Source organism: Tachyglossus aculeatus, chromosome 1 (assembly GCF_015852505.1).
Source record: "Tachyglossus aculeatus isolate mTacAcu1 chromosome 1, mTacAcu1.pri, whole genome shotgun sequence".
Taxonomy (NCBI): Eukaryota; Metazoa; Chordata; class Mammalia; order Monotremata; family Tachyglossidae; genus Tachyglossus; species Tachyglossus aculeatus.
The window spans coordinates 170,680,931-170,705,249 of NC_052066.1; the positions used below are offsets into that span (position 1 = coordinate 170,680,931).

At 47.0% G+C, this 24,319-nt stretch overlaps 2 protein-coding genes across 2 annotated transcripts in view; one reads left to right on the forward strand and one right to left on the reverse strand.

Moving 5' to 3' along the window:
• TGFB3 (transforming growth factor beta 3) overlaps positions 1–22,593 on the forward strand; it is a 31,028-nt gene extending 8,435 nt beyond the window's left edge. Inside the window, exons 2-7 of the mRNA XM_038741998.1 lie at positions 5,667–5,830; positions 7,484–7,613; positions 13,185–13,292; positions 16,098–16,269; positions 19,287–19,440; positions 21,357–22,593. Coding sequence (XP_038597926.1) covers positions 5,667–5,830; positions 7,484–7,613; positions 13,185–13,292; positions 16,098–16,269; positions 19,287–19,440; positions 21,357–21,515 — 887 coding nt within the window. The 3' untranslated portion in view covers positions 21,516–22,593. The remainder of the gene's footprint in view (positions 1–5,666; positions 5,831–7,483; positions 7,614–13,184; positions 13,293–16,097; positions 16,270–19,286; positions 19,441–21,356) is intronic.
• Positions 1–24,319, reverse strand: part of IFT43 (intraflagellar transport 43) — a 139,399-nt gene that overhangs the window by 112,125 nt on the left and 2,955 nt on the right. The window lies entirely within an intron of this gene.

Consider the following 24,319-nt stretch of genomic DNA (forward strand, 5'->3'; position numbering starts at 1 on the left):
CCTCAGTTACCTCATCTGTAAAGTGGGGATGAAGACTGTGAGATCCACGTGGAACGTGGACTGCACTATCCTCATTATCACACAGTAAGCGCTCAATAAATACGATTGAATGAATGAATGTATGAATGAATTGAGGATAATGTGAAAAGAGACTTCAAAAAACTGAGTGAGGCTGAAAAATGGCAGATAATCATGTGCGCAAGTGCGAGCTATTGCACCCATGGGAAAATAATCTAAATACAACTATACATTAGATTGTAAGCGCTTAGTACGGTGCTCTGCACACAGTAAGCGCTCAATAAATACGATTGATTGATTGATTGATTGTAAACTCCTTGAGGACAAGGATTGCATCTACTAACTCTGTAGTATTGTGCCTTCTCAAGCACTTAGTACAGCGTTCTGCACACAGTAAGTGCTCAACAGATACCATTAATTGTTGGATTTGGGGGTCTCAGTCAACTCAGGAAAGTTCTCAGGGATATTTTTTGTTTGTTTATCATCAATCAATCGTATTTATTGAGCACTTACTGTGTGCAGAGCACTGTACTAAGCACTTGGGAAGTACAAGTTGGCAACATATAGAGACAGTCCCTACCCAACAGTGGGCTCACAGTCTGAAGGAAGCTCTTCCTATGTACCAAGCACTTTGCTATGCCCTGGGGTAAATATAAGCTAATCAGGTTGGACTCAGTCCTTGTCCCCCATGGGGCTCACAGTATTAATTCCCATTTTACAGATGAGGTAAGTGAGGCACAGAGAAGTTAAGTGACTTGCCCTAGTCTTGTTGATGGTCTTCTCCCCCTTTTAGACTGTGAGCCCACCGTTGGGTAGGGACCGTCTCTATATGTTGCCAACTTGTACTTCCCGGGTGCTTAGTACAGTGCTCTGCACACAGTAAGCGCTCAATAAATACGATTGATTGATTGGTTCAATGAGAAGTCAAGACAACCAACTGATTGTTGGACATCATCGGAAAGAGGCTAGAAAACTCACACAAAAATACAGGTTTACCGCTACATAGCAATAATAGTATTTATCAATTGCTTACGGTGTGCTGTGCAGTGGACTGAGAACTGGGAGAGAATGTGGAGGGGGGAATTAGATTCAATCATTCAATCGTATTTACTGAGCACTTTTTTTGTGCAAAGCACTGTACAAAGCGCTCGGGAAAGTACAGTGCTTAGAGAAGCAGCGTGGCTCAGTGGAAAGAGCCCGGGCTTGGGAGTCGGCGGTCATGGGTTCTAATCCCAGCTCCGCCAACTTGTCAGTTGTGTGACTTTGGGCAAGTCACTTCACTTCTCTGTGCCTCAGTTCCCTCATCTGTAAAATGGGGATTAAGACTGTGAGCCCCACGTGGGCCACCCTGATCACCTTGTATCTCCCCCAGCGCTTAGAAGTCTTGGCTTGGGAGTCAGAGGTCATGGGTTCTAATCCCAGCCCCGCCACTTGTCTGCTGTGTGACTTTGGGTAAGTCACTTCACTTCTCGGGGCCTCAGTTCCCTCATCTGCAAAATGAGGATGAAGACCGTGAGCCCCACCTAATCACCTTGTATCCCCCCAGTGCTTAGACCAGTGCTTCGCACATAGTAAGCACTAAACAAATACCATCATTATTATAATTATAAAAACAGTTCTTGGCACATAGTAAGTGCTTAACAAATGACATCATCATTATTATTATTGCAACACGGAAATAAACAGTGACATTCCCTGCCCACAGCAAGCTTACAGTCGAGAGGATAGGAGGGGCTCACAATCTAAGAGTATTTAGAAATATTTCTATTCAAAATTACTATTTCAAAATAGTGACAGAGATCTCCAAGTCAGGGTTTGGCCACTTTGGGAAGCACCATGAAATAAAGCAGTGTGGCCCAGTGCATAGAGCACAGCTCCGGAGTTAGAAAGACCTGGGATCTAATTCTGGCTCTGCCACTCCTCTGTTATGTGATCTTGGGCAAGTCACTTAACCTCTGTGCCTCAGTTACCTCGTCTGTAAAATGGGGATGAAGACTGTGAGATCCACGTGGAACGTGGACTGCATCCAACCTTGTATCTACTCCAGCGCTTAGGACAGTGCTTTGCACATAGTAAGCGCTTAACAAATACCATCATTATTATTATTATTAACAAATTCCAGTAAAAAAAACTGGAGAAGGTACTAGATTGTGAACTACTTGAGGGTAACCAAGTGATCAAGGGAATAGAGAAACTTCCTTCGGAGGACAGACTGGAAGAGTTAAGGCTCTTCAGTTTGGAAAGATCAATCAATCAATTGTATTTATTGAGCGCTTACTGTGTGCAGAGCACTGTACTAAGCGCTTGGGAAGTACAAGTTGGCAACATATAGAGACAGTCCCTACCCAACAGTGGGCTCACAGTCTAAAAGGGGGAGACAGAGAACAAAGCCAAACACACTAACAAAATAAAATAGAATAGATATGTACAAGTAAAATAAATGGAGTAATAAATATGTACAAACATATATACATATATACAGGTGGCCTACAGATGAAGGCCGATGGTTAAAATCTACAATATGATGAAGGGGGCAGATGTGATAGACATCGACTTGTTCACCAACTCTCACAACAAGAGGACACCAGGATAGGGGGCTACGCATTGGAGTTCGACCAATTTGTCCACACAGTGGGTGGGATTTGTTACCACAGAAAGCTGCGTGGGCAAAAATACTACTGGTTCAAGGGAGATTCGCACCTCCTAAGGACTAAGTACCAGGTCATTCATTCATTCATTCAATCGTATTTATTGAGCGCTTACTGTGTGCAGGGCACTGTACTAAGCGCTTGGGAAGTACAAGTTGTCAACACATAGAGACGGTCCTTACCCAACAGCGGGCTCACAGTCTAGAAGGGGGAGACAGACAACAAAACAAAACATATTAACAAAATAAAATAAATAGAAGATGTACAAGTAAAATAAATAGAGTAATAAATACATGCAAAAGATCACTATGGCTTAATTATGAAGTAGGATTTGTGCCCTGCCAAGCACAAAATGAGAGTCAAGGGTCATAGTGGAGAAGCTGTTGAGGCCTAGTGGAAATACCAAATGCCTGAGAGTCAGAGGACCTGATCCCAGTTCTGCCACTTGTCTGCTGTGTGACCCCGGGCAAGTCACTCCACCTTTCTATGCCTCAGTTACCCCATCTGTAAAAGCTGTTCTTGGATGTCCTCCTGTCACCTCAAATTTAGTAGGGCTGGTACACCCCAAAATGGGCAGGGAATGCACCTACCAACTCTGCTATATGGTAGCGCTCCCAAGCACTGGACCTGATTATCTTGTAACAACCCCTGTGCTCAGCACATAGTATGCACTTAACCAACACCACAATTATTATATTGAGGTTTTTAAGTGGAAATATTTCATTCACTCTAATTGGATACCATCTCCAAGAACCAGGACAGAATTGTTCCTTCTAATACATACCATCTAACAGATCTAATACAGCCTGGGTTCTAATCCCAGCCCTGTCACTGGTCTGCTGGGTAACCTTGAGCAAAGTCTCTTCACTTTTCTGAATAAAATGGAGATAAAAATAAATATCCACTCTCCCTTTCCCGTAGACTGTGAGCCCCATGTGGGAATGGGACTGCATCCAATCTGCATCTACCCAATGTTTAGAACAGTACTTGGCATGTAGGAAGGGCTTAGCAAATATGACAATTATTATTACATACCAGTGAAAGACCCATTTCAAATCAATCTCATTTAAAACACAAATGTACTTAAGTGATACAACAGATAACACACTAAAAAGTTATCGAGTATTCAGTATATTCTCACTTTGGAAGTTTCCTGGGTAGGACTTCTTCAGTCCAGTGGATTTCAATGTCAGGAAAGCTTTCTGGCATTTCCTCTTTATTTTCTTTTTCTCAGTTTCTTCTGCTGCTACTTGTTTGACCCCCTGAAGTGACTAAAACCTTCTCAAAAAACCTTTAACCAGCCATCTCTCAATTCCTTCTTGATCATTCCAGTAATAACATGCCAGGGCCTTACCCTCTTCTCTTCATGGGGTGATGCTGCTACATTCTCATTAACAGCTTCTTTTTGGTGTCACACATGTTGAGTACAAATTTGCTAATAAATCCTGCCTTAAAAAGCCCCAGGGGCTGTTGCTCATTTCCAAATTCCACTGAGGGTCTGTAGTTTCAGTTTGTTACCAGCTGCATGTTTCCATTTGGTTATTTCCTGCTTGAAGTCCTAATCTCACTTGCTCTCTCTCTGTCTCCTCAATAGTGTTTGTGTCCCATCCCGTGCCAACTTCACTCTACTAATAGCCTACATGTTGCCTTAATGTGTTTTTGACTCCTTCTGGGGGACAGCTAATGGAGACGGTCTGTATGGGCTCTGGTGCTGCCTATTTTTACCCTAAAATTAATCCATTTTTCTCTACAGTGAGCTTTTGTAAACAGCCCCTCGGTCCACTCCACACTATGCGACATTACAGATGATTGAAATTGAATCGAGTTAAACCCCGTGTAAACCTTGTGGTTTTCTCCAAAGGAGTTGGCAGCTATTTTTGGCAGGATTTATTCTTTTTGTGCTAATTACTATATTAATGACTGCTCTATGTACACATTTGTTTCCTTAACATCTGCCCCATTAATTTCCTAAAGCCCAATGTCAGACTCTCCAGATGGTGATTCCCAGAAGCATTCACTCACCCTTTTCTGAATGGATGATCAGAAGCAAAATTTGCTGGTCTCCGGGCTCTTGGTTCAGCCGGAGTTCTTCTCTTAAAAACCCCAATTCTCTAGGAGAACTTGTTCCAGCTGGATAAGCAGAGTCTATGCCCATGGGCTTTAATTTCAAAAACTGAGCATCATTACTATTGGAATAGAACATTTGGTTCCTTGCGGCTTGACCCTTGAGGTCATATACTGTAGAGGAGCATTACACCGGGGCAAGAAGCATTTAATAATATTCTTCAGCTACAAACGGACCTAACGGGAGAGGCTTAGATAGATGGGAGTAGTTAAAGAAAGAAGAAAAGGGGACGAAGAGGCAAATAAGATCTTCTGAAGGCACCGGCATGGGCTCGGCCTGAAAGGAGGGCACGGCTGTCTTCACCCAGAAATCGAGACACGTTAAAGGAAAGCTGGACCACGTGCATGCCCTTTATATAACTGCACCGCTCTGGGGAATCAGTGCTATCGCTAAGAAATCTGCATTTTCAAAAGGGGAGAGAAGGAGGTCAGTTGCAAGGGGTGGCGGGACAGGTGGATGTCACTGGAGGAGATGATTGTAAAAGAAGCAGGGAGGAGGGTTTAGGGGCAGGTAGGAGAAATAGTGGTAAGCTGCTTATGGACGGTGAGCATGTCTACCAACTCTGTTGCATTGTACTCTCAAACACTTAGTACAGTGCTCCGGACACAGTGAGCGCCCAAAATATACCACTGATGATCGGTGGCTTTACCCCACAAGCAGGAGTTCATCAGATCGCTCTCCTCCCACCTCACTTGCTGATGCTCTCATCCCTCTGAGTGTTTTGTTTCAAAGCTCTTCAGAATTTTCTCCTTTAGGTCAGACTCCCTAGTGCCTTAAGGTGTTGGGACTAGGAAGGTAAGGGCTACTTTCCTGTGGTAGAAAGCATTGATTGTTTTTCCCATCCCATTCACTGCCTCCTCTGTTTCCTCTCCTAGATGAGCTGGGCATCTGTCCCAAAGGAATCACCTCCAAGGTTTTCCGATTCAACGTGTCCTCTGTGGAGAAAAATGGCACCAACTTATTCCGAGCAGAATTCCGAGTCCTGCGGGTGCCTAATCCCAGCTCCAAACGCAACGAGCAACGAATTGAGCTCTTTCAGGTGAGTACCTGTGATAGTAGTACTACTATTTGTTGAGCACCCATTTGGTGCAATGCACTGTGAGTTGGCACATATATTCCTTGCCATCAGAAGGCTTACAGCCTAGAAGGAGCATGCAGTAATGGGGGAGACAATCATAAAAATATTTAGGAGTAGTCAAAATAACTGAGTGTACAGTTAAATAAACACTTATCCGAGAACGTTGCTGATGAGTAGAAATAAGCTCCTGAGGCACAGAGGAGTTAAGTGACTTGCCCAAGGTCACACAGCAGGCAAGTGGCAGAGCCAGGATTAGAACCCATGACCTCCGGACCCCCAGGCCTGTATTATATCCACTGCACTGTGCCGCTTCACTGCTATGCCATGCTGCTGGGCAGTAGCGGTATGGGAGAATGGAGGGCAGAGACTCAAGTTTACCGCGTGGAAGAAGGCGATGGGAAACCACTTCCGTATTTTTACCGAGAAAACTCTGTGGATACACTACCAGGATGATTGCAGATGGAGAGCGGGGCTTTCTAGCTGTTGGGTACGTAGGGTCCTGGGAAATCGAACTGGGGAAAGCTCGCTGAAGAAAGGAGGTGGGATTTTAGGAGAATTTTGAATATAGGGAGAGATACGGTCTGTTGGGTGTGGGAAAAGAAGGGTCTTCCAAGTTCAGGAAGGAAATTCACAAAACTCAAGGAAACATCCCCTTAGGACAAAGAGCTTTTAAGCACCTGAACTGCTAAAAATAACAAGTGTGGGATTTTAATTATTAGGTATCTAGATAAATAGATTTCAGATAGGTCCCCACTGCTTTGCTCCTATTATGTACATATCTGTAATTAATTCATTAATATGAATGTCTGTTTCCCTCTCTACACTGTAAACTTGTTGTGGGGAGCGAATGTGTCTGTTTACAATAATAATAATAATGATGGTATTTGTTAAGTGCTTACTATGTGTGAAGCACTGTTCTAAGCGCTGGGGGGATACAAGGTGATCAGATTGTCCCACGTGGGGCTCACAGTCTTAATCCCCATTTTAGAGATGAGGGAACTGAGGCTCAGAGAAGTTAAGTGACTTGCCCAAGGTCACACAGCTGACAAGTGGCGGAGCCGGGATTCAAACCCACGACCTCTGGCTCCCAAGCCCGGGCTCTTTCCACTGAGCCACGCTGCTTCTCTGTAAGCTTCTCTGTAATTAATTCATTAACATGAATGTCTGTCTCCCCTCTACACTGTGAGCTTGTTGCGGGCAGGGAATGTGTCTGTTTATAATAATCATCATCATCATCATCAATCGTATTTATTGAGCGCTTACTATGTGCAGAGCACTGTACTAAGCGCTTGGGAAGTACAAATTGGCAACATATAGAGACAGTCCCTACCCAACAGTGGGCTCACGATGGTATTAGTACCACACAGCTGCCAAGTGGCGGTGCCGGGATTTGAACCCACGTGCTCTGACTCTAAAGCCCATGCTCTTTCCACTGAGCCACGCTGCTGATCGTTGTGTGGTACTCTCCCAAGCATTTAGAACAGCGCTCTGCCCACAGTAAGCGCTCAACACTGCTCCCCCTACGAGGATTCAGCTCGGGCTCTCTGCTGGGCAGAGTGGCCCCATCTCGGGGAACTCACTCACTCGTTCCTTCCTGTGACCCTTCCCTCGCAGATCCTTCGCCCCGATGAACACATCGCCAAGCAGCGCTACATCAGCGGCAAGAACGTGGCCACCAGAGGCACGGCGGAGTGGCTGTCCTTTGACGTCACGGACACCGTGCGTGAGTGGCTTCTACACCGAGGTAGGCATCGCCTCCCTCCCCTGGGGAGGTGTCAGGGCCAGGGATGGGCTCGGAACTGACCTCGGCCGCCTCAACAGGTGTGTGTGTCTGTCTGGAAGCTGGGACGCGAGGTCTTCAATTTCTTTTAGACCGTGAGCCCACCGTTGGGTAGGGACTGTCTCTATATGTTGCCAATTTGTACTTCCCAAGCGCTTAGTACAGTGCTCTGCACACAGTAAGCGCTCAATAAATATGATTGATGATGATGATGATGATTCAAACGTCTCTCGGAAATTCCCCTTCGGCAAAACACGTCTTGGATCCCACCCAGGTTTCTCCGCACCACTTCTGGTCTTTCCTTCACCCTTTCACTAGTTCCTATTGTACCGTCTTGACTTGTCTAATGCCGTCTAGTCATTTCTGACCCGTAGCAACTCCATGGACACGGCTCTCCCAGAAAGCCCCGCTCTCCATCTGCAATCATCCTGGTAGTGTGACCAGTGTGACCCCTTATAGACTGTAAGCCCACTGTTGGGTAGGGACTGTCTCTATATGTTGCCAATTTGTACTTCCCAAGCGCTTAGTACAGTGCTCTGCACATAGTAAGCGCTCAGTAAATACGATTGATGATGATGATGATGATAGTGTATCCACAGAGTTTTCTCGGTAAAAATACGGAAGTGGTTTCCCATCGCCTTCTTCCACGCGGTCAACTTGAGTCTCCGCCCTCCATTCTCCCATACCGTTACTGCCCAGCAGCATGGCGTGGTTGTGAAGCGGCACAGTGCAGTGGATAGAGCACGGACCTGGGGGTTCGGAGGTCATGGGTTCCAATCCCGGCTCTGCCAGTTGTCTGCTGTGTGACCTTGGGCAAGTCACTTAACGTCTCTGCGCCTCCGTTTCCTTATCTGTAAAAGGGGGATCGAGACTGTGAGCTCCACGTGGGTCAGAGACTGGGTTCAATCCAAGTTGCTCTATCCACCCCAGCACTTAGTACAGTACCTGGCACATAGTAAGGGCACAATGAACACCGTAATTATTATTATTATTTTGAGTTGTAGTAGATGGCCTTCCACTCGCTAGCCACTGCCCAAGCTAGGAATGGAACGGGTATGCCTCTGCTTGATTCTCCCTCCAGTAGCCGAGACTGGTAGAGTACTGGAAGCTCTCCGGGGTGACCCTGACGGGGGATATTGCATTATACTAGATGATACTCTGGTATTTTAATAGATTTGTAAAATGAACATCATGGCCTGTAGCCCCAGCACTCAAAAACCACCCCCATCCCGCTCTCCTGGCCCTAAAGCTGATGGAAAGTAAACAAAAAGGGTAGGAAAAGAAGATGCAGAAAGTATCACATTTTCATTCAGTCCACCTAGATTATTAAGTACTAGGAACGTCCCCACTGCTCCCCCTATAAGGAAGGACCACAGGTTTCTTGTTCACTGCTTATTTTCCTGGCTGTGGTCCTCTGGGGGGAGTTTGCAATGGGACATTTTTCTCCCCAATTTGCTGCCCGGGTCTACGACTTTACTTTCTCCTTAACTGGTGCCAGGGCTAGTTCCTCCCTGGGCTGCTAAGGTCTTTCCTTTTCTCTCTCCCTCATGGTCTCTACCCTTGAAGCCCCTGCCATTCAGATGTGTCAACGGTATTAATTCGGCACCTCCTGTCTACAGAGATGGCTGGGGAACAGACCAAATGACTACTCAAGGCAGCTCTGCCCTTGGGGCATTTATAATCTACCGCAGAGTAGTCAAAAACCAATCCTTGCCCTCTCTGGGGGATTTGACCACTCACGTGAGTGACTCCTCCCAATGCTACTGGTGGTTGCCCACTCTCCCTCTTACCTCCGTGCATCTCTGGCTTCCCATCCACACCTCCAGGATCCACCCTGGATCCAGGATCTCCCTCTCACCCAGGATTATTCTGCAATCAAGAGTGACAACTCAATCTTTCCAATCTTGTGACATTTCCCAGCTCCCATGAGCTCAAATCTTCCACCTGGCTTTCCGTGACATCCAAATTATTGTCCCCACCTGCTCCTCAGCAGTCTCTGTACTTTGCTTTACAGTTAGCCCATGAGCAGCGTTAGGTTTCACCGGTTAATTCCTCCACTGCTATTCTGCCTGATTTCCTGGACTTCTCCGCTTCCCATTTCCACACTGGCTGAAATCTGCCAGATTGCAATCCCGCTTCACTTACATCATCTGCTATCTGCATTCTGATTCCAGTGCCAGTGAACCTCTGTGGAAAACGAGTAACCACTGAGAGGGCTTCTGCCACCACAAGTTCCTACTTGCCTCCTTCTACACTATCCTTGCCCACACCTGTCACGAGTACTGCTCCCACCCCAGTCAAATGTTCCACGGAAACTTTTTATCAACGCCCTCTGAAAGGTTTGGGCTCCACCTCCTCCCAAATCTCTTAAGGCAGAACCACCTTGACATCTTTTCAAGAAGATCCAACAGGGGGTGGGGGAGAAAGAGAGAGAACACAAAATACAGTTTACATTACTCTCTGACCTCCTCATGCAATGAGTACATCACTGGCCTAAAAATGGAGTACAGTAATAGTGCTGGTAAAAGGCTAATTTAAGTGCCTCGTGTGGTGCTTTTGACACACCAGGCACTCGGTCAATGCTATTGACATGGAACCGTAATTTGGGCCATATTATAGGCAAGGAGATATCTAGGCTCTGCCTTGCTTCCAGACTTTTATGAGCGTGGATCATCATTTACTTCTGAATACCCATATTCTCCAAACTGAGCTTGGCTTTTGATACTATCTTAGCCTTGTTTGCCCCAAGTTTCTGGGCATCCTTTCAGGCTCTGGTTTCTCTTATCCTCAACTCGTCTTTGGCTCTTGGACTCTTGCTTTTACCCCTCTATTCCAGAACCATCCACTTCTGTGGATTCAACTACCGTGAACATAGACAACATAAAGACCTACCTGCCCCGTAGTGAACCTTTTCCTAAGTTCAGCCCAATTGGCCTCCAAAAGAACAATCAACCTAGAGAAGCAGCATGGCTTAGTGGCCACAACACGGGCCTGGGAGACAGAAGGACCTGGGTTCTAATCCCAGCTCTACCGCTTGTCTGCTGGGTGACCTTGGGCAAGTCACTTAGCTTCTCTGGGCCTCAGTTACCGCATCTGTAAAATGGGCAGTAAAAGCGCGAGACCCACATGGGACAAGGATTGTGTCCAACCTGATGACCCTGCATTTACCCCAATGCTTAGAATGGTGCTTGGCACATAGTAAATGCTTAACAAATACCATCGTTATATAACACAGTGCTCTGCACACAGTAAGCGCTCAATAAATACGATTGAATGAATGAATACCACCACCCAAGCTGGTTGATGCTGACCCTGAGAGGCCCTTCAGGAGGTCTGGGCTGCTTCCCCAGGTGAAGCCTATGAGGTGTCAATGAGTCTTCCCAACCCTCTCTCCCTCCACCACGGGGATACTGAGTCAGGGCTGAACTAGCCTAACAATAATAATAATAATTGTAGTATTTGTTAAGTGTTCACTATGTGCCGAGCACTGGGGCAAATACAAGGCCATCAGGTTGGACACGGTCCCTGTCCCACATGGGCCTCACGGTCTTAATCCCCATTTTACAGAAGAGGGAACTGAGGCACAGAAAATAATAATTATGGTATTTGTTAAGTGTTTACTAGGTGCCAAGCACTGTTCTAAGCGCTGCAAAGTGAAGCGACTTGCCCAAGGTTACACAGCAGACAAGTGGCAGAAGCAGGACAGGCATGGGCTCTGTCCATTAAACCACAATGCTTCTCTAGACCTGGGGTATTTGTGAAGCTTTCTATGTACCAGGCACTGTACTAAGCTCTGAAACAGATACAAGGTAATTGTGATAACGTGGGTGTATTTTCCCAGGGAGACCCAAGGGGGTTTGGAAACTCCTACTGGGTTCCACTGGTCTCTATTGGGACTGTATGGGGAGACAGGAGGACCTCCCCGTTCTGGCCCAGAAATCTTGACCTTTCTTGCAGGCTGCTCTCCTCAAGGGAGGGTGGTTACGTACTTTTCACCCTGGAGCCCTCCCTGGAGAATTAAGTATGATATTTAATGACTGGATATCTTCAAGTGCTGGAACGTTCTTTACACTTCTGCCTATATCAGTGTTCACCTTAAAAGCGGAGGGATGGAGAGACGCGTGTTTGAGAAAAGATGGAAAATATTAGGACTCTTAGATCTGGAAAGAGGGAAAGCTGAGGGGGGAGATGAATGAAGGGTGAGCCCCCCTCAATCCCACACCGCAGGACTGAAGAGACCCCGACTGAAGCTTAAAGGTGGTTCAAAGTAAATGGGAAAATTTCTTGTCATAGTGGGTGGCACACATAATGTAGTCATTACCAGAGGACGCTGTGCAGGCAGAAAATATCACCAGGGTTTTGATTAAATTAATGTTTGAAAGGTCCATAATAGGGACGGAGTGGAAAAGGTTAGGGATTTTAGGGGGATTGCCTATGAAAACTGATGCAAAGCAACTCTCTCACTGTTCCTCCAAGCAAGGAGGAAGAACACTGGACTGTACAGACCATTCATCTGTCCCAGCAATGCCACTTCAATTCTTACTGAAAACTTCCAGACTGTAGGAACCGTGATTGTTTAGCTCACTTAACGGAGTTCGGTGCAAGGGAGATGGGTGCTTCTAAATGATTTTGATTATTTTGTTTCCAGAAGCCAATGTTTCAGATGTCCAAATGTTTAATAAAAATGGGAAGTCTCCTTCACAAAGGACATTTTACTAACTTTCACCGCAGATCAGAATGTAAATAACTAGGGATCCTCATGTAGGGAATGGGACAGGAACCAACTACTGTGTCTTTTGTTCCAGGACTAGCTGAATCCAGTTTAAGCAAGAGCCCTATAAATATTAATCATTGATGCTGACCTTTCCCCTTAGGAGAGAAAAACGTGGCTCTCCCCCCACCCCAACCACCAACCCTCACCTCAGGCAGATTTCCCTGAAGAAGGAAAATACTTTATATTTATTCCTGGCTCCCACATGAGAAGGCAATAAAACAACCTTTTTTTTTCCCCCACCTGGGAAGTTGATCTCTCTAACTAGGGCTCAAAATAGAATTCTTGGTATTTTCTCTACTTAAAAATGATCACTGTTCCCCTTAAGCCTTTGTCCATCTCATCGTTATCATCATCAATCGTATTTATTGAGCGCTTACTGTGTGCAGAGCACTGTACTAAGCGCTTGGGAAGTACAAGCTGGCAACATATACTATATTTGGCATAGGTTGGCTCCATTTATCAGTTCCTAAGGCTAGGGGTCTTTTGAACATACGGGGTCATGTGTGTATTCTTAGGGGTCCTTCCCCTACCTTGGGCAAGTCACTTCACTTCTCTGTTCCTCAGTTACCTCACCTGGAAAATGGGGATTAAGATTATGAGCCCCCTGTGGGACAGGGACTGCAACCTTGCACTGCAAGGTTGCAATTATTATTACAAATTATTACAGATTATCTTGTATCTGCCCCAGTGCTTAGAGCAGTGCCTGGCACATAGTAAATGCTTAATACCATTAAAAAACAAACAATGTCCTTCCTTTGCAGAATCCAATTTAGGACTGGAAATCAGCATTCACTGTCCATGTCACAGCTTCCAGCCCAACGGAGACATCCTGGAGAATGTCCATGAGGTGATGGAGATCAAATTCAAAGGTGACTTGGCTCTTTGGAATGGGAGGCTCAATGGGACACGGAAAAATATATGCCGTTGCCTGAGAAAGCGCATTTCCACAGAAATCTGAATCCCTGAGTAAATTTGCTTTATCCCATAAGTACAGGCGGCAAACCAAAAAGGCTTTCAGGTCCCAGAAACATAGTTGGCACCTAGACTAAGAGTCAAGATGCTAGTCTGCAAAGGTGTGAATAAACCAGAACCAACTCTGTGAATGTGTGCCCACGCTACGATGCTGGGTTTCTATTTTAGCTTGGGTGCTTGTGTTTACCAGGGCAAGGGAAGTGCAAGGAGGCCATTGCTATGGAACAGACCTCAGACAATTCCAGTTTTCAGTCAGGTTTTTGCTTTTCATTTACATTCCCAGCTGGTCCGAGTGAAGCGTGCCTAAGGTCTGGCAGCCTGCCTAGTTACAGTGGCTTGTCTGGCAGAAGACCCAGAAATCGCCTGGTATCAAGCCCTAAAGCCCTCAAGAGGTCGACTTTTAATAATAATAATGATGGTATTTGTTAAGTGCTTAACTAGGTGCCAGGCACTGTATTAAGTGCTGGGATGATACAAGCAAATTGGGTGGGACACAGGCCGTGTCCCATGTGGAGCTCACAGTCTCAATCCTCATTTTACAGACGAGGTAACTGAGGCCCAGAGAAGCGAAGTGACTTGCCCAAGGTCACACAGCAGCCAAGTGGGCAAGTTGGGATTAGAACCCATGACCTTCTGACTCCCAAGCCCGTGCTCAGTCCACTATGCCATGCTGCTTATTAAGCTCTTACTATGTGCCAAGCGCTGTTCTAAGCACTGAACCCTGTTTCCCAAATAGCAAGGACGTGCTCTCTGTAATTTATTTACATTAATGTGTGTTTCCCCCTCTAGACTGTAAGCTCACTGTGGGCAGGGAACACATGGACCAACACTGTTATATTGTACTCTCCCAAGAGTTTAGTACAGTGCTCTGCAAACAGTAAGGGCTCAGTAAATACAACCGATTGGCTGCAGTGACATCTTATTCTATTTATTTTATTTTGTTAGTATGTTTGGTTTTGTTCTCCGTCTCCCCCTTTTAGACTGTGGGCCCACTGTTGGGTAGGGACTGTCTCTATATGTTGCCAACTTGTACTTCCCAAGCACTTAGTACAGTGCTCTGCACACAGTAAGCGCTCAATAAATACGATTGATTGATTGATTGATTATTCCCGAACTGGAATCACAGGACTCACAAGGACCTGGAGCTCATATGGCACACATCCCTCTGCCTTTTATCAAGACTCTGACAAAGCCACCCCAACCATGTAAATGTTGATTTAGTCTCACTCATCCCAGAGACCATCCCTGCTAGCCTATCCTGTCTCTCACAACCTTCGATAAGCTTTTCCTCAATCTTAACCTTGCAATGACTCCGCTCCGCAATACAAGTAATGTCAGCTTTTTTCCTTTTGTTTTTCCTTTCACGGAGAACAGCTAGGAATTATCCTTTGCAAAAATAAACACCAGTTGTGATTTTTTTTTGACGGGGGGGTGAGTCGTGGTCTGAGAGCAGTGGAGGTTAAGGGTTTCATCAGCACATCATATCACCTTTCCCCCATTCTGACGCCTATGTTTTCATCTCCATGGCTTCTCCTATATTTACATTCCCTGCTTCCCTTCCCTAGGGAAGTCTCTATTTAGCTGGATAGAGACATTCTAGAATCTGTCTTGGAAAGGAATGGGTATATGTACAGCCAGAGATTCTAAGGTGGTTCTTTGGTTTTGTCCTGGGTTTGGTTTTGTTTTTATCTACCCTGTCCCCTGAGAGAGAGGGAGGGAGGGAGAGAGAAAGTGTGTGTGTGCAAACGCACTAATGTTCCACAAAGGAATGTCCAGTAATCTCGAGTGCAATCAATCAATCAATCATATTTATTGAGCGCTTACTGTGTGCAGAGCACTGTACTAAGCGCTTGGGAAGTACAAGTTGGCAACATATAGAGACAGTCCCTACCCAACAGTGGGCTCACAGTCTAAAAGACTGGCCATCACTGGCCATCCTAATTGTAAGAGATGAAGGTAGCAAGATTCTTCATTCTACAACCCGTCGGTCTTGGGGACTACTGCCTTGAAATTCATGCCAATGAATATAAATCTTTATATAGCTGAGTCTTTATCATCACCTCTGGCTTTCTTTTCTTCCACCTACATGGTCCCAATTTCTTTAAGCTGCCCTCCCTGGTCCTATTTTCAATAAAAATTATAATCATCATAATTATGGTATTTGCCAAGCCCTTACTAGGTGCCAAGCACTGTACTAAGCCCTCTAGACTATAAGCTCCTTGTGGGCAGGGAACACGTCTACCAACGCTGTTATATTGTACTCTCCCAAGTACAGTGCTCTGTACACAGTAAGTGCTCAATAAATACAATTGATTCTTCCACTGATTGATGGGGTAGAGTCAAGGCTCTACTTAGGCTCTTCTAGACTGTGAGCCCACTGTTGGGTAGGGACTATCTCTATATGTTGCCAACTTGTACTTCCCAAGCGCTTAGCACACAGTAAGTGCTCAATAAATACGACTGATTGATTGATTGGTAGGTGCCCCCGGCTGGCCAGCTCCTGGGTCAGGGATTGTACTATGCCCGATTAACATGTGTCTACCCCAACGCTTAGAATTGCGTTTGGCACATAGTAAGCGCTTAATAAAGACCATAAAAAACTCCTGGGATGCGGCAGAACTCTCAAAAGCGTTAGCTCTTGTTTTTCCTAAATTTTCCTATTCCTCCGGAGGGAAACTCTCTCTAACCCTTTGCCTTCCCAGGTGTCGATAACGAGGAAGAGTATGGCCGGGGAGATTTGGGGCGCCTGAAGAAGCAGAAGGACCACCACAACCCTCATCTGATTCTGATGATGATACCCTCACACCGACTTGACAGTCCAGGCCAAGGAAGTCTGAGAAAGAAACGGGCGCTCGATACCAACTATTGTTTCCGGTAAGCACGTGCTCCCACTCTATTCCCGAGAGCTAATTGTACTATGTCAGATAATATCAGGGATACCCAGTTCTGAGCAGGGCGGGAATCTGTCGGGGTGAATCTAGAAGGGGTGCTGGAAATAAACATTATTGTTATCTTGGGGATTTTTTTACTCCTGGTGAGACTTCCAAGTGACCAAAACCATTTGTGGGTAGCTCAGGGAAGTGGTTATTCTATTAAAGAATTCCTCCTCTTTTTAATGATATTTGTTAAGTGCTTCTTATGTGCCAGGCACTATTCTAAGCACTATCGATACAAGGTAATCAGATTGGAGTCTGCTCTCTAGACTGTAACCTCACTGTGGGCAGGAAACGCAGCTGTTTATTGTTGTATTGTACAATCCCAAGTGCTTAGTACAGTGCTCTGCACACAGTAAGAGCTCCATAAATATGATTGACTGACACAGTCCGTGTCCCATGTGGGGCTCACCGTCTTAATTCCCATTTTACAGATGAGGGGACTGAGTCACAGAGAAGTGAAGTGACTTGCCCAAGATCACCCAGCAGACAAGTGTTAGAGCCAGGATTAGAACCCTGGTCCTTTTGACCCCCAGGCTCGTGCTCCCTCTACTAGGCCACACTGCTTCTCCTCAGTCAATTATCCAGGGACCCAAAGATAGAAGCATCCCATCAGCTCATTCCCTCTCATTTGCCAACTCTCTTCTCCCACTGCACCCCGACTTTCATTCAAATTAACCTCCCTGTGGCTCATTCTTGACTTTCCTCCTTCCGAACCCTCGGCTCACACCTTTCCCCTTGCCTGGAACTCCCTCCCCTTCTAAGAAAGTTCTTCCCATCTTCAAAATCCTTTGGAAATCCCAACTCATATCCTTCCAACTCCCACCTAAACCCTACAGCACTTCCCAGCCCTTATGCGCTGTCAACCACCCCATATTAGACAGCTCTTCTGTACCTATATCAATTAATGGAATTTAATGAGAACTTACTTTTGTGCACAGCACTGTACTAAGTGCTTGGGAGAATCCGACAGAGCTGGTAGACGTGTTCCCTGCCCATAAGGAGCGTGCAGGCTAGAGGATTTTACGTATGTATTAATTTCATAAAGCTGAGGCTTTTATCATCACCTTCAACTTTTTCTTATTTCAAATAAACAATCTGAGAGCCTCTAAACTCCCCTCCCAGGTCCTATTTTCAAAGGAATGAATAAAGACTTATCAAGTAGGGAAACCAAGGCAGAGTTCCTAGGTTCCACCTGGGTAATTGGACCCCCTCCTGGCCAGAGGGATCCCAGCCCCAAGGGAATCACAAGGCTTTACAAAGTAGATCTCTGCTTGAAACAACAAGTTCTGTTATTCAGTAGCCTCCTGGTTCTTGGGGAGACCCACTGGGTAGCAAAGCCCTGAAGAAAAATACATTTTGAGAGATTTGCACCATAAAATTAACATCCAGGCTACAATACCACCATCCTCCCTAACAAGTCTGTAATTTGGGCATTATCCACGACTCATCTCTCTTACTCCACCCGCATTCTCACCAAATCCTGTCGGTTCTACTTGCACAACACTTCTGGAATCCACCCCTTCCTCGCCATCCAAACCGTCAGCACGCCGATCCAGCACGTCATATCCTGCCTCAATTGCCGCATCCACCGCCTCGCTGACTCGCCTCTGGCCTCTTTCCCCTCCAAACCATACTTCACGGTTGGCCGGGTCATTTTTCTAAAAAAATCCTTAACCCCACTCCTCAAAAACCTCCAGTTGGAGCCCATCCAACTCTGCATCAATCAGAAGCTCCTGACCATTGGGTTTAAGCAATCAGCTTTCCCTCTCCTACCTCACTTAACTCCCAACACAGCCTAACCCACACAAATCACTCCCCTAACACCAACCTACTCGCTGTGTCCCAATCGCATCTCTCACACTATAATAATAATAATAATGATGGCATTTATTAAGTGCTTACTATGTGCAAAGACCAACCTCTCTTCTCCCTCCCTTTTCAGTCCCCTATGTACTTGGGTCGGTTCCTCCTAAGCCCTTTGATACTAATGCATCCCCAGTCCCACAGCACTTAGGTAAATATATCCTACACTGCTTCCCCAACTCCCTCTCCCTTCTGCATTATCTATGCCTTTGGATCTGTACTCCCACCTCACCTTCAGCCCCAAAGCTATTATGTACAATTTCAATGTCTGTCTCCCCTATTAGACTATGAGTTCCTTGAGATTAGGGATCATGCCTTCAACCTCACTTGTACTCTCCCAAGCACTTTGCACAGTGCTCCGCACACAGTAGGCACTTGGTAACTACTGTTGACTGATAATAGTCTCTGATCCTGCATTTTTATGCTAGAGGGACTTGAGTCACTAGAGAAGGTGTGCTTTATGGATCTGACATTCACTACGGAATGGGTTCTGGAGATCTGTGCGTTTACTGGAGGACAAAACACAGTCCTGGTGGCTGCTGAATTCAGTTTGCACAGTGGGAGACCTAATTCTGATAGATTTCTGGACACAGGCTGGAAGGTTGTGAGTAGCGTAAACTTCGGGGCTGGCAGGGTTTGGGTTCAATACTTAGTTTTTGATTTTTAAACAGAATCATTTTCCTTAAGCTTTCGCTGCAGCCTGGGGCAATTCCAGCCAGACAGGGCCACCTTTGCAGACTTCCTCTTCCCTACCGAGTAACTAGATCATCCCGATCGCCAAATATCAATGACTTTTACTGAGCTCTTACCGTGTGCAGAGCACTGTACTAAGCGCTTGGGAGAGTATGATATGACTCAGTTGATAGACCCCTTCCCAGCCCACAACCATTATGACCCCGGGCGGCCGGCTAGAAAATCACTTTTTCTTGGGGAAAGTGCTTTGCCCGATTCTAGACCGCACCCACCGAGGCCAGGTTCCCGCGACCAACCTCAGAACGGAGACACCCCCCGATTCCCGCAAAGTCTCTTGGTCTTCTGTGAAGCTCCTGCAGCTCCTTCCCAGATTCATTAAAGGAAAATGTTCTGTTTCAGGAACTTGGAGGAAAACTGCTGCGTACGACCGCTCTACATTGACTTCCGACAGGACTTGGGCTGGAAATGGGTCCACGAGCCGAAGGGTTACTATGCCAACTTCTGCTCAGGGCCCTGCCCATATCTCCGCAGCGCGGATACGACTCATAGCACGGTAAGAGCCCTCCCTCACCTCGCCCGTGGTCACCGAGAGTGACCATCCCACGTAGTCCTTTCAATAGATGAGAGGCAGCATGGCCTAATGGAAAGAGCACGGGTTTGGGAGTCAGAGGTCATGGGTTCTAATCCCGGCTCCGCCCCTTGTCAGCTGTGTAACTTCGGGCAGGCCACTTAACATCTCTGTGCCTCAGTTACCTCATCTGTAAAATGGGGATTAAGACTGTGAGCCCTACGTGGGACGACCTGATTACTTTGTATCTACCCCAGCGCTTACAACAGTGCTTGGCATATAGTACGCGCTTAACAAATACCATCATTATTAATTCCAATACCTTGGCCCTGACGCTCCGTTACCGGGATAGATTTTAACGCCAGCCTCCTGGCCAAGCCCCCAGTTTGCCACATTTGGCGCCCCAAATTCCAGCTACAATTTTAGATGGCCTTCTTTTATTCTCTTGACTTACTGCACTGTGAGAAGGAAGCAGCTGCTCCGTTCCACCCCAGAAGAGGCTGCATGTCGCAAGTGCAGAGGGCCCCTGTTTGCAGTTGCCCAAGCACTTCACAATGAAAGGACCTCTCGTTTAGTAACAGATTCCAATTTAATTAGGCTCACTGAAAATGGAGGTGGGATGGGGAGGTTCAGGACATTTTCAACTGGAGAGGGTCCTCTCCCAAGGGCTCAGTATAGGGCACTTCACAAAGTAAGGGCTCAATTAATACCACTGACCGACTGAGTCCTAAGAGCAGTCCCAAAGCTCTGGGCCGGAGTCAAACTGCTCCGGGTAGAGCCTGGTAGGGGGGCACGTTAGCTGGCTCAGAGCTCCCGTTTCTGTAAGATTTTCAGATCAGGTGATCCCGGCAAGCAGTTAACAGGGATTCTCCACCGCACAGCGTCAACACGCCCTCCCACACAAGACACCAAACATTTCCATTCACTAAGGGTCCCAACCATCTGTTTTGAACAGATGCCATGCTTACTAAAAAGATTCTAGTTGAGCCAGGAAGGCTGGTGGGTGATTGTTCCTATTACTAAGTGCACTCATTATTGATTGATAATTGTGGTATTTGTTAAACACTGACTGTGTGTGCCGGGCACTGTAATGATAATAATGATGGGATCTGTTAAGCGCTTACTATGTGCAAAGCACTGTTCTAAGAGCTGGGGGTGGATACTAGATGATCAGGTTGTCCCACGTGGGGCTCACAATCTTAACCCCCATTTTACAGATGAAGTAACTGAGGCTCAGAGAAGTTACGTGACTCGCCCAAGTTCACACAGCAAACGTGTGGCAGAGCCGGGATTCGAACCCATGACCTCTGACTTCCAAGCCCGGGCTCTTTCCACTGAGCCACGCTGCTTCTCTGTACTAAGCGCTGGGGCGGATACAAGCTAGTCAGGTTGGACACAGTCCCTGTCCCATGCGGGGCTCCAGGTCTCCATCCCCATTTACAGATGAGGTAACTGAGGCACAGAGGGGTGAAGTGACTTGCTTGAAGGTCACATCGCAAGTAAGCGGCGGAGCCGGGATTAGAACCCACGACCTTCTGACTCCCACGCTCTAACCACTGCGCCACGATGTTTCTCATTATTCTCAGCTCTTCGAACAGTGCTCTGCACATAGTAAGCGCTTAACAAATGCCATTATTATTATGACTGAATCCTCATATCCGTAAGGCATTTCCTAAATGGGTCAAATTCTCACAAGTCCAACCCTGGGTCCCACTGAAACGGGAAGCTTTTCAGAGGCTAACCACGCTGGTACTGATCAAACCCAAAGCCCCGATTAGAGCAAAGACGATTCCGGTAGACGCCGGGCCAGCCCCGAGAGCGGCGAGCGTCCCGGCCCTCGTGCCGCGGTCTCGGAAGAGGCCCGAGACTTGGGGTTCTAACACTCGGTGTCTTCCTTGCAGGTTCTGGGCCTGTACAACACGCTGAACCCCGAAGCATCTGCTTCACCCTGCTGTGTGCCCCAGGACCTTGAGCCGTTGACCATCCTGTACTATGTTGGGAGGACCCCCAAGGTGGAGCAGCTCTCCAATATGGTAGTGAAATCCTGTAAGTGCAGCTGAACTACGACCTGCCCCACCTGCAGCCAAGAGGAAGAGAGAGAAAGAGAGAGAGAGAAAGAGAGAGAGAATGAGAGAGAAAGAGATACCGCCACTGTCTTGACCACCCGCTCCGAGGGGAAACCAAGGGAACAGACGTCAGCAAGGGGTCGGAACACCCACACCCTTGGACAATCTGCCGAGTTTGAGATTCCCCTTAGAGACTTTCCTCGTTCTCACTAGGTCCGGGAATCGCTTGGTGAAGAATGGAGGGTTTAGGACAGACTCTCCGGAATACTGGATTTTCTGTTTCGGGACGATGGGACGAGGGATGAGTCAAGAGGCTGTGCTACTTTGGGGAGTAAATTGGGCAGAGCGAAGGGGGTGCTGGAGTAGCCGAGAGAAGGAGACACTGGCAGACGGTTTTGATCTCAGCTCACGTTGGCTCCGAAACTCGACTCGTCAATCATCTGGGAATCTGGAGAGCATGTCCGTGAAACCGAATTTCCTCTCTGAAAGGTCATCAAGGAGGGGAAACCCTCCCCCCCCCAGAATTTTACCGCTGGCTACTACGGATCTGGAATCACAAACAAACCCACTACCTGTAAGGAAGGGCTCAACTGCATCACTTAGCATCCTAAGGGCCTACCAGGGGGACGCTACCTACCGAACCAAATCCCTGAATCAACAGCAATACCACTCCACGTGGTGCTGCTCACCTTCAGAGCAAGGTGAATATCTCCCCCAGGGTGACCCACCCCCACCTCCTGTCTGCCCCCCGCCCCTCTCCTCAATGACTCTGATTCTTGCTCGCCCCCATGCTCCCCCGGACTTCTTGTTTGACGCAGTCCAGGTCAGCCTGGCCCACTGGGTTTGAGATCCGCTCCGACGTCCGATGCCCCCTACGGCCCTCTGATCCTGGAAGCAGGTACTGTGGCACGTTAGGTATTTTGGCAAATTACTTCTTTCTATCGTTCATTGACTTGGCCCCAAACTCATGGGTTGAGGTGTTTTTTTTTTTGTTTTTAAATATTACTCTCAAAAACTTTGTATAAATAAATAAATATTTTTTGGGGAACTTCAATCATTTCCTCTTCCAGAAGTGATGGAATGCCACTTTCTCCTAAAGGTGTCTCAAGGTGCAGCCCTTGGTCAACAGAAACCCCCTGCCCCCCCCAGGACTCATGTAACTGACTCTGAATCCCATCCCCACTCCCTCTCTTTCATGGGTCAGCCACCCCACCCAGATGATCTCTCGGATCCCCAGGGCGATTCTTTGTTCGAGGGAACCTGAGACCCACAGTCCCAGCCGCGGCCTGCTCTTGTAACAGTTTCCACTTACTCCGATTTCTACCCAGCCTCCTCTTTTTCCCAGTGGGAGTGGTCTCAGTTACACGTACTGCATTGTATCTGTTAGGCAGGCCATAAATAACACAACAGAGCTGCCCAAGAGATACCCCCCCACGGCTGGGTGCAAACGTATTCATTCATCTGCGCGTACACACTTGCGTGTGGATACGTTTTGATCTTTCCATCACCACCAACGTACAAATTCAATATTGTGGGGAAGATCACACGACCACTTACTGTAATTCGGTTCAATGGTCGGCAGTCTAAATGTACAAAGCCGGTATTCTCCGGCTAGGGCGTGCCTGTCTAAGGCTCCGTTTTCACCCCCGAGGACTCCACCGCTTGGGAGCCTGAGGCCAGAGAGACCGAGGAATGTCCACTGGAATGCCTTAGATCTCTACTGAGGTCTGCTCGGCTCCAGAGTAGTTGGGAATTCCAGTTTGGCACTGATTCCAGTCTGCAGGGTCACTTGTGATCCGTGGATCAGGGCAGGAGTAAGAGACGGTCACCAGGGATCTGAGCCTGGAAATCGCTGGTCCTGTATTCACGCCACGTGGGCGAACAATCATTCAGAAAGTCCACCGGCAGCTCAGACTTATAGATTTCACTGAACTCTAAAGGATCAAGACTGAGGTTTCTGTTTCGTCCGGTTACTAACCTGGTGGCTCTTGAGCCCAGATAAATCCAAGGGCCGCTAGGGTTATTCACCTGGAAGGTTGCCGAATCTCCAGCGCCAGTTAAAATCTTCATATCTCAATCTTTCCCGTTTGATCCGCAATACAAAAAAAAAGGCCCCAAGGTTTCTCCTCTTCACCTCAAATACTACTACTTCATCCTGAGATCTCAAAGCACTTTATCAACAAGTGGGGCTAATGTAGATCCGTTTTATAGAGTTGCAAGCAAGGACAAAGAACAAAATTAGGGGAGGGGGGCCAACAGACTAGAGGAGGGTCTTTCAGAAGAGAGGAGGGGCTCAGGTGAAGCTAGCTTTTCGGAGGTTGGGATAGGTCTCTATTCACTCCCATGCTCCCATTTGCTTCAAGATGAGGTCACAGCTAGATATCATGCAGATCCCGAAACAAATACGGTTCTTTATATCTAAACAAGCCTCCCCTTCCCTTCAGTCCTGGAGGAATGCCTAAATAGCAGGCTACATCCAACCCCTTGTGAACATGAGAGAATCCATATGAAGCTAGTTAGGGCTCCAGGGGCCCCAGAGGAAACTGACAGTGTGATTCCAACTGTACTCTTTTACGGAAGAGATCTTCTCCGACTGTAATCATCAGATGCAAACAAAGGCAAGGCCTCGGTTGGAAGGATGACTGCGGAACACCCCATGTACACAGACATCAAAAACCTGAGATATTCTCTGGTCGTCTTCATTCAGATGTGAAAGCACTGAAAATGTTGTCGCTGCTCAATGAAGAAGGGACGCCTGGACTGCCAGGCCACTGGATGACCAGAGCCAGTAAAATAAA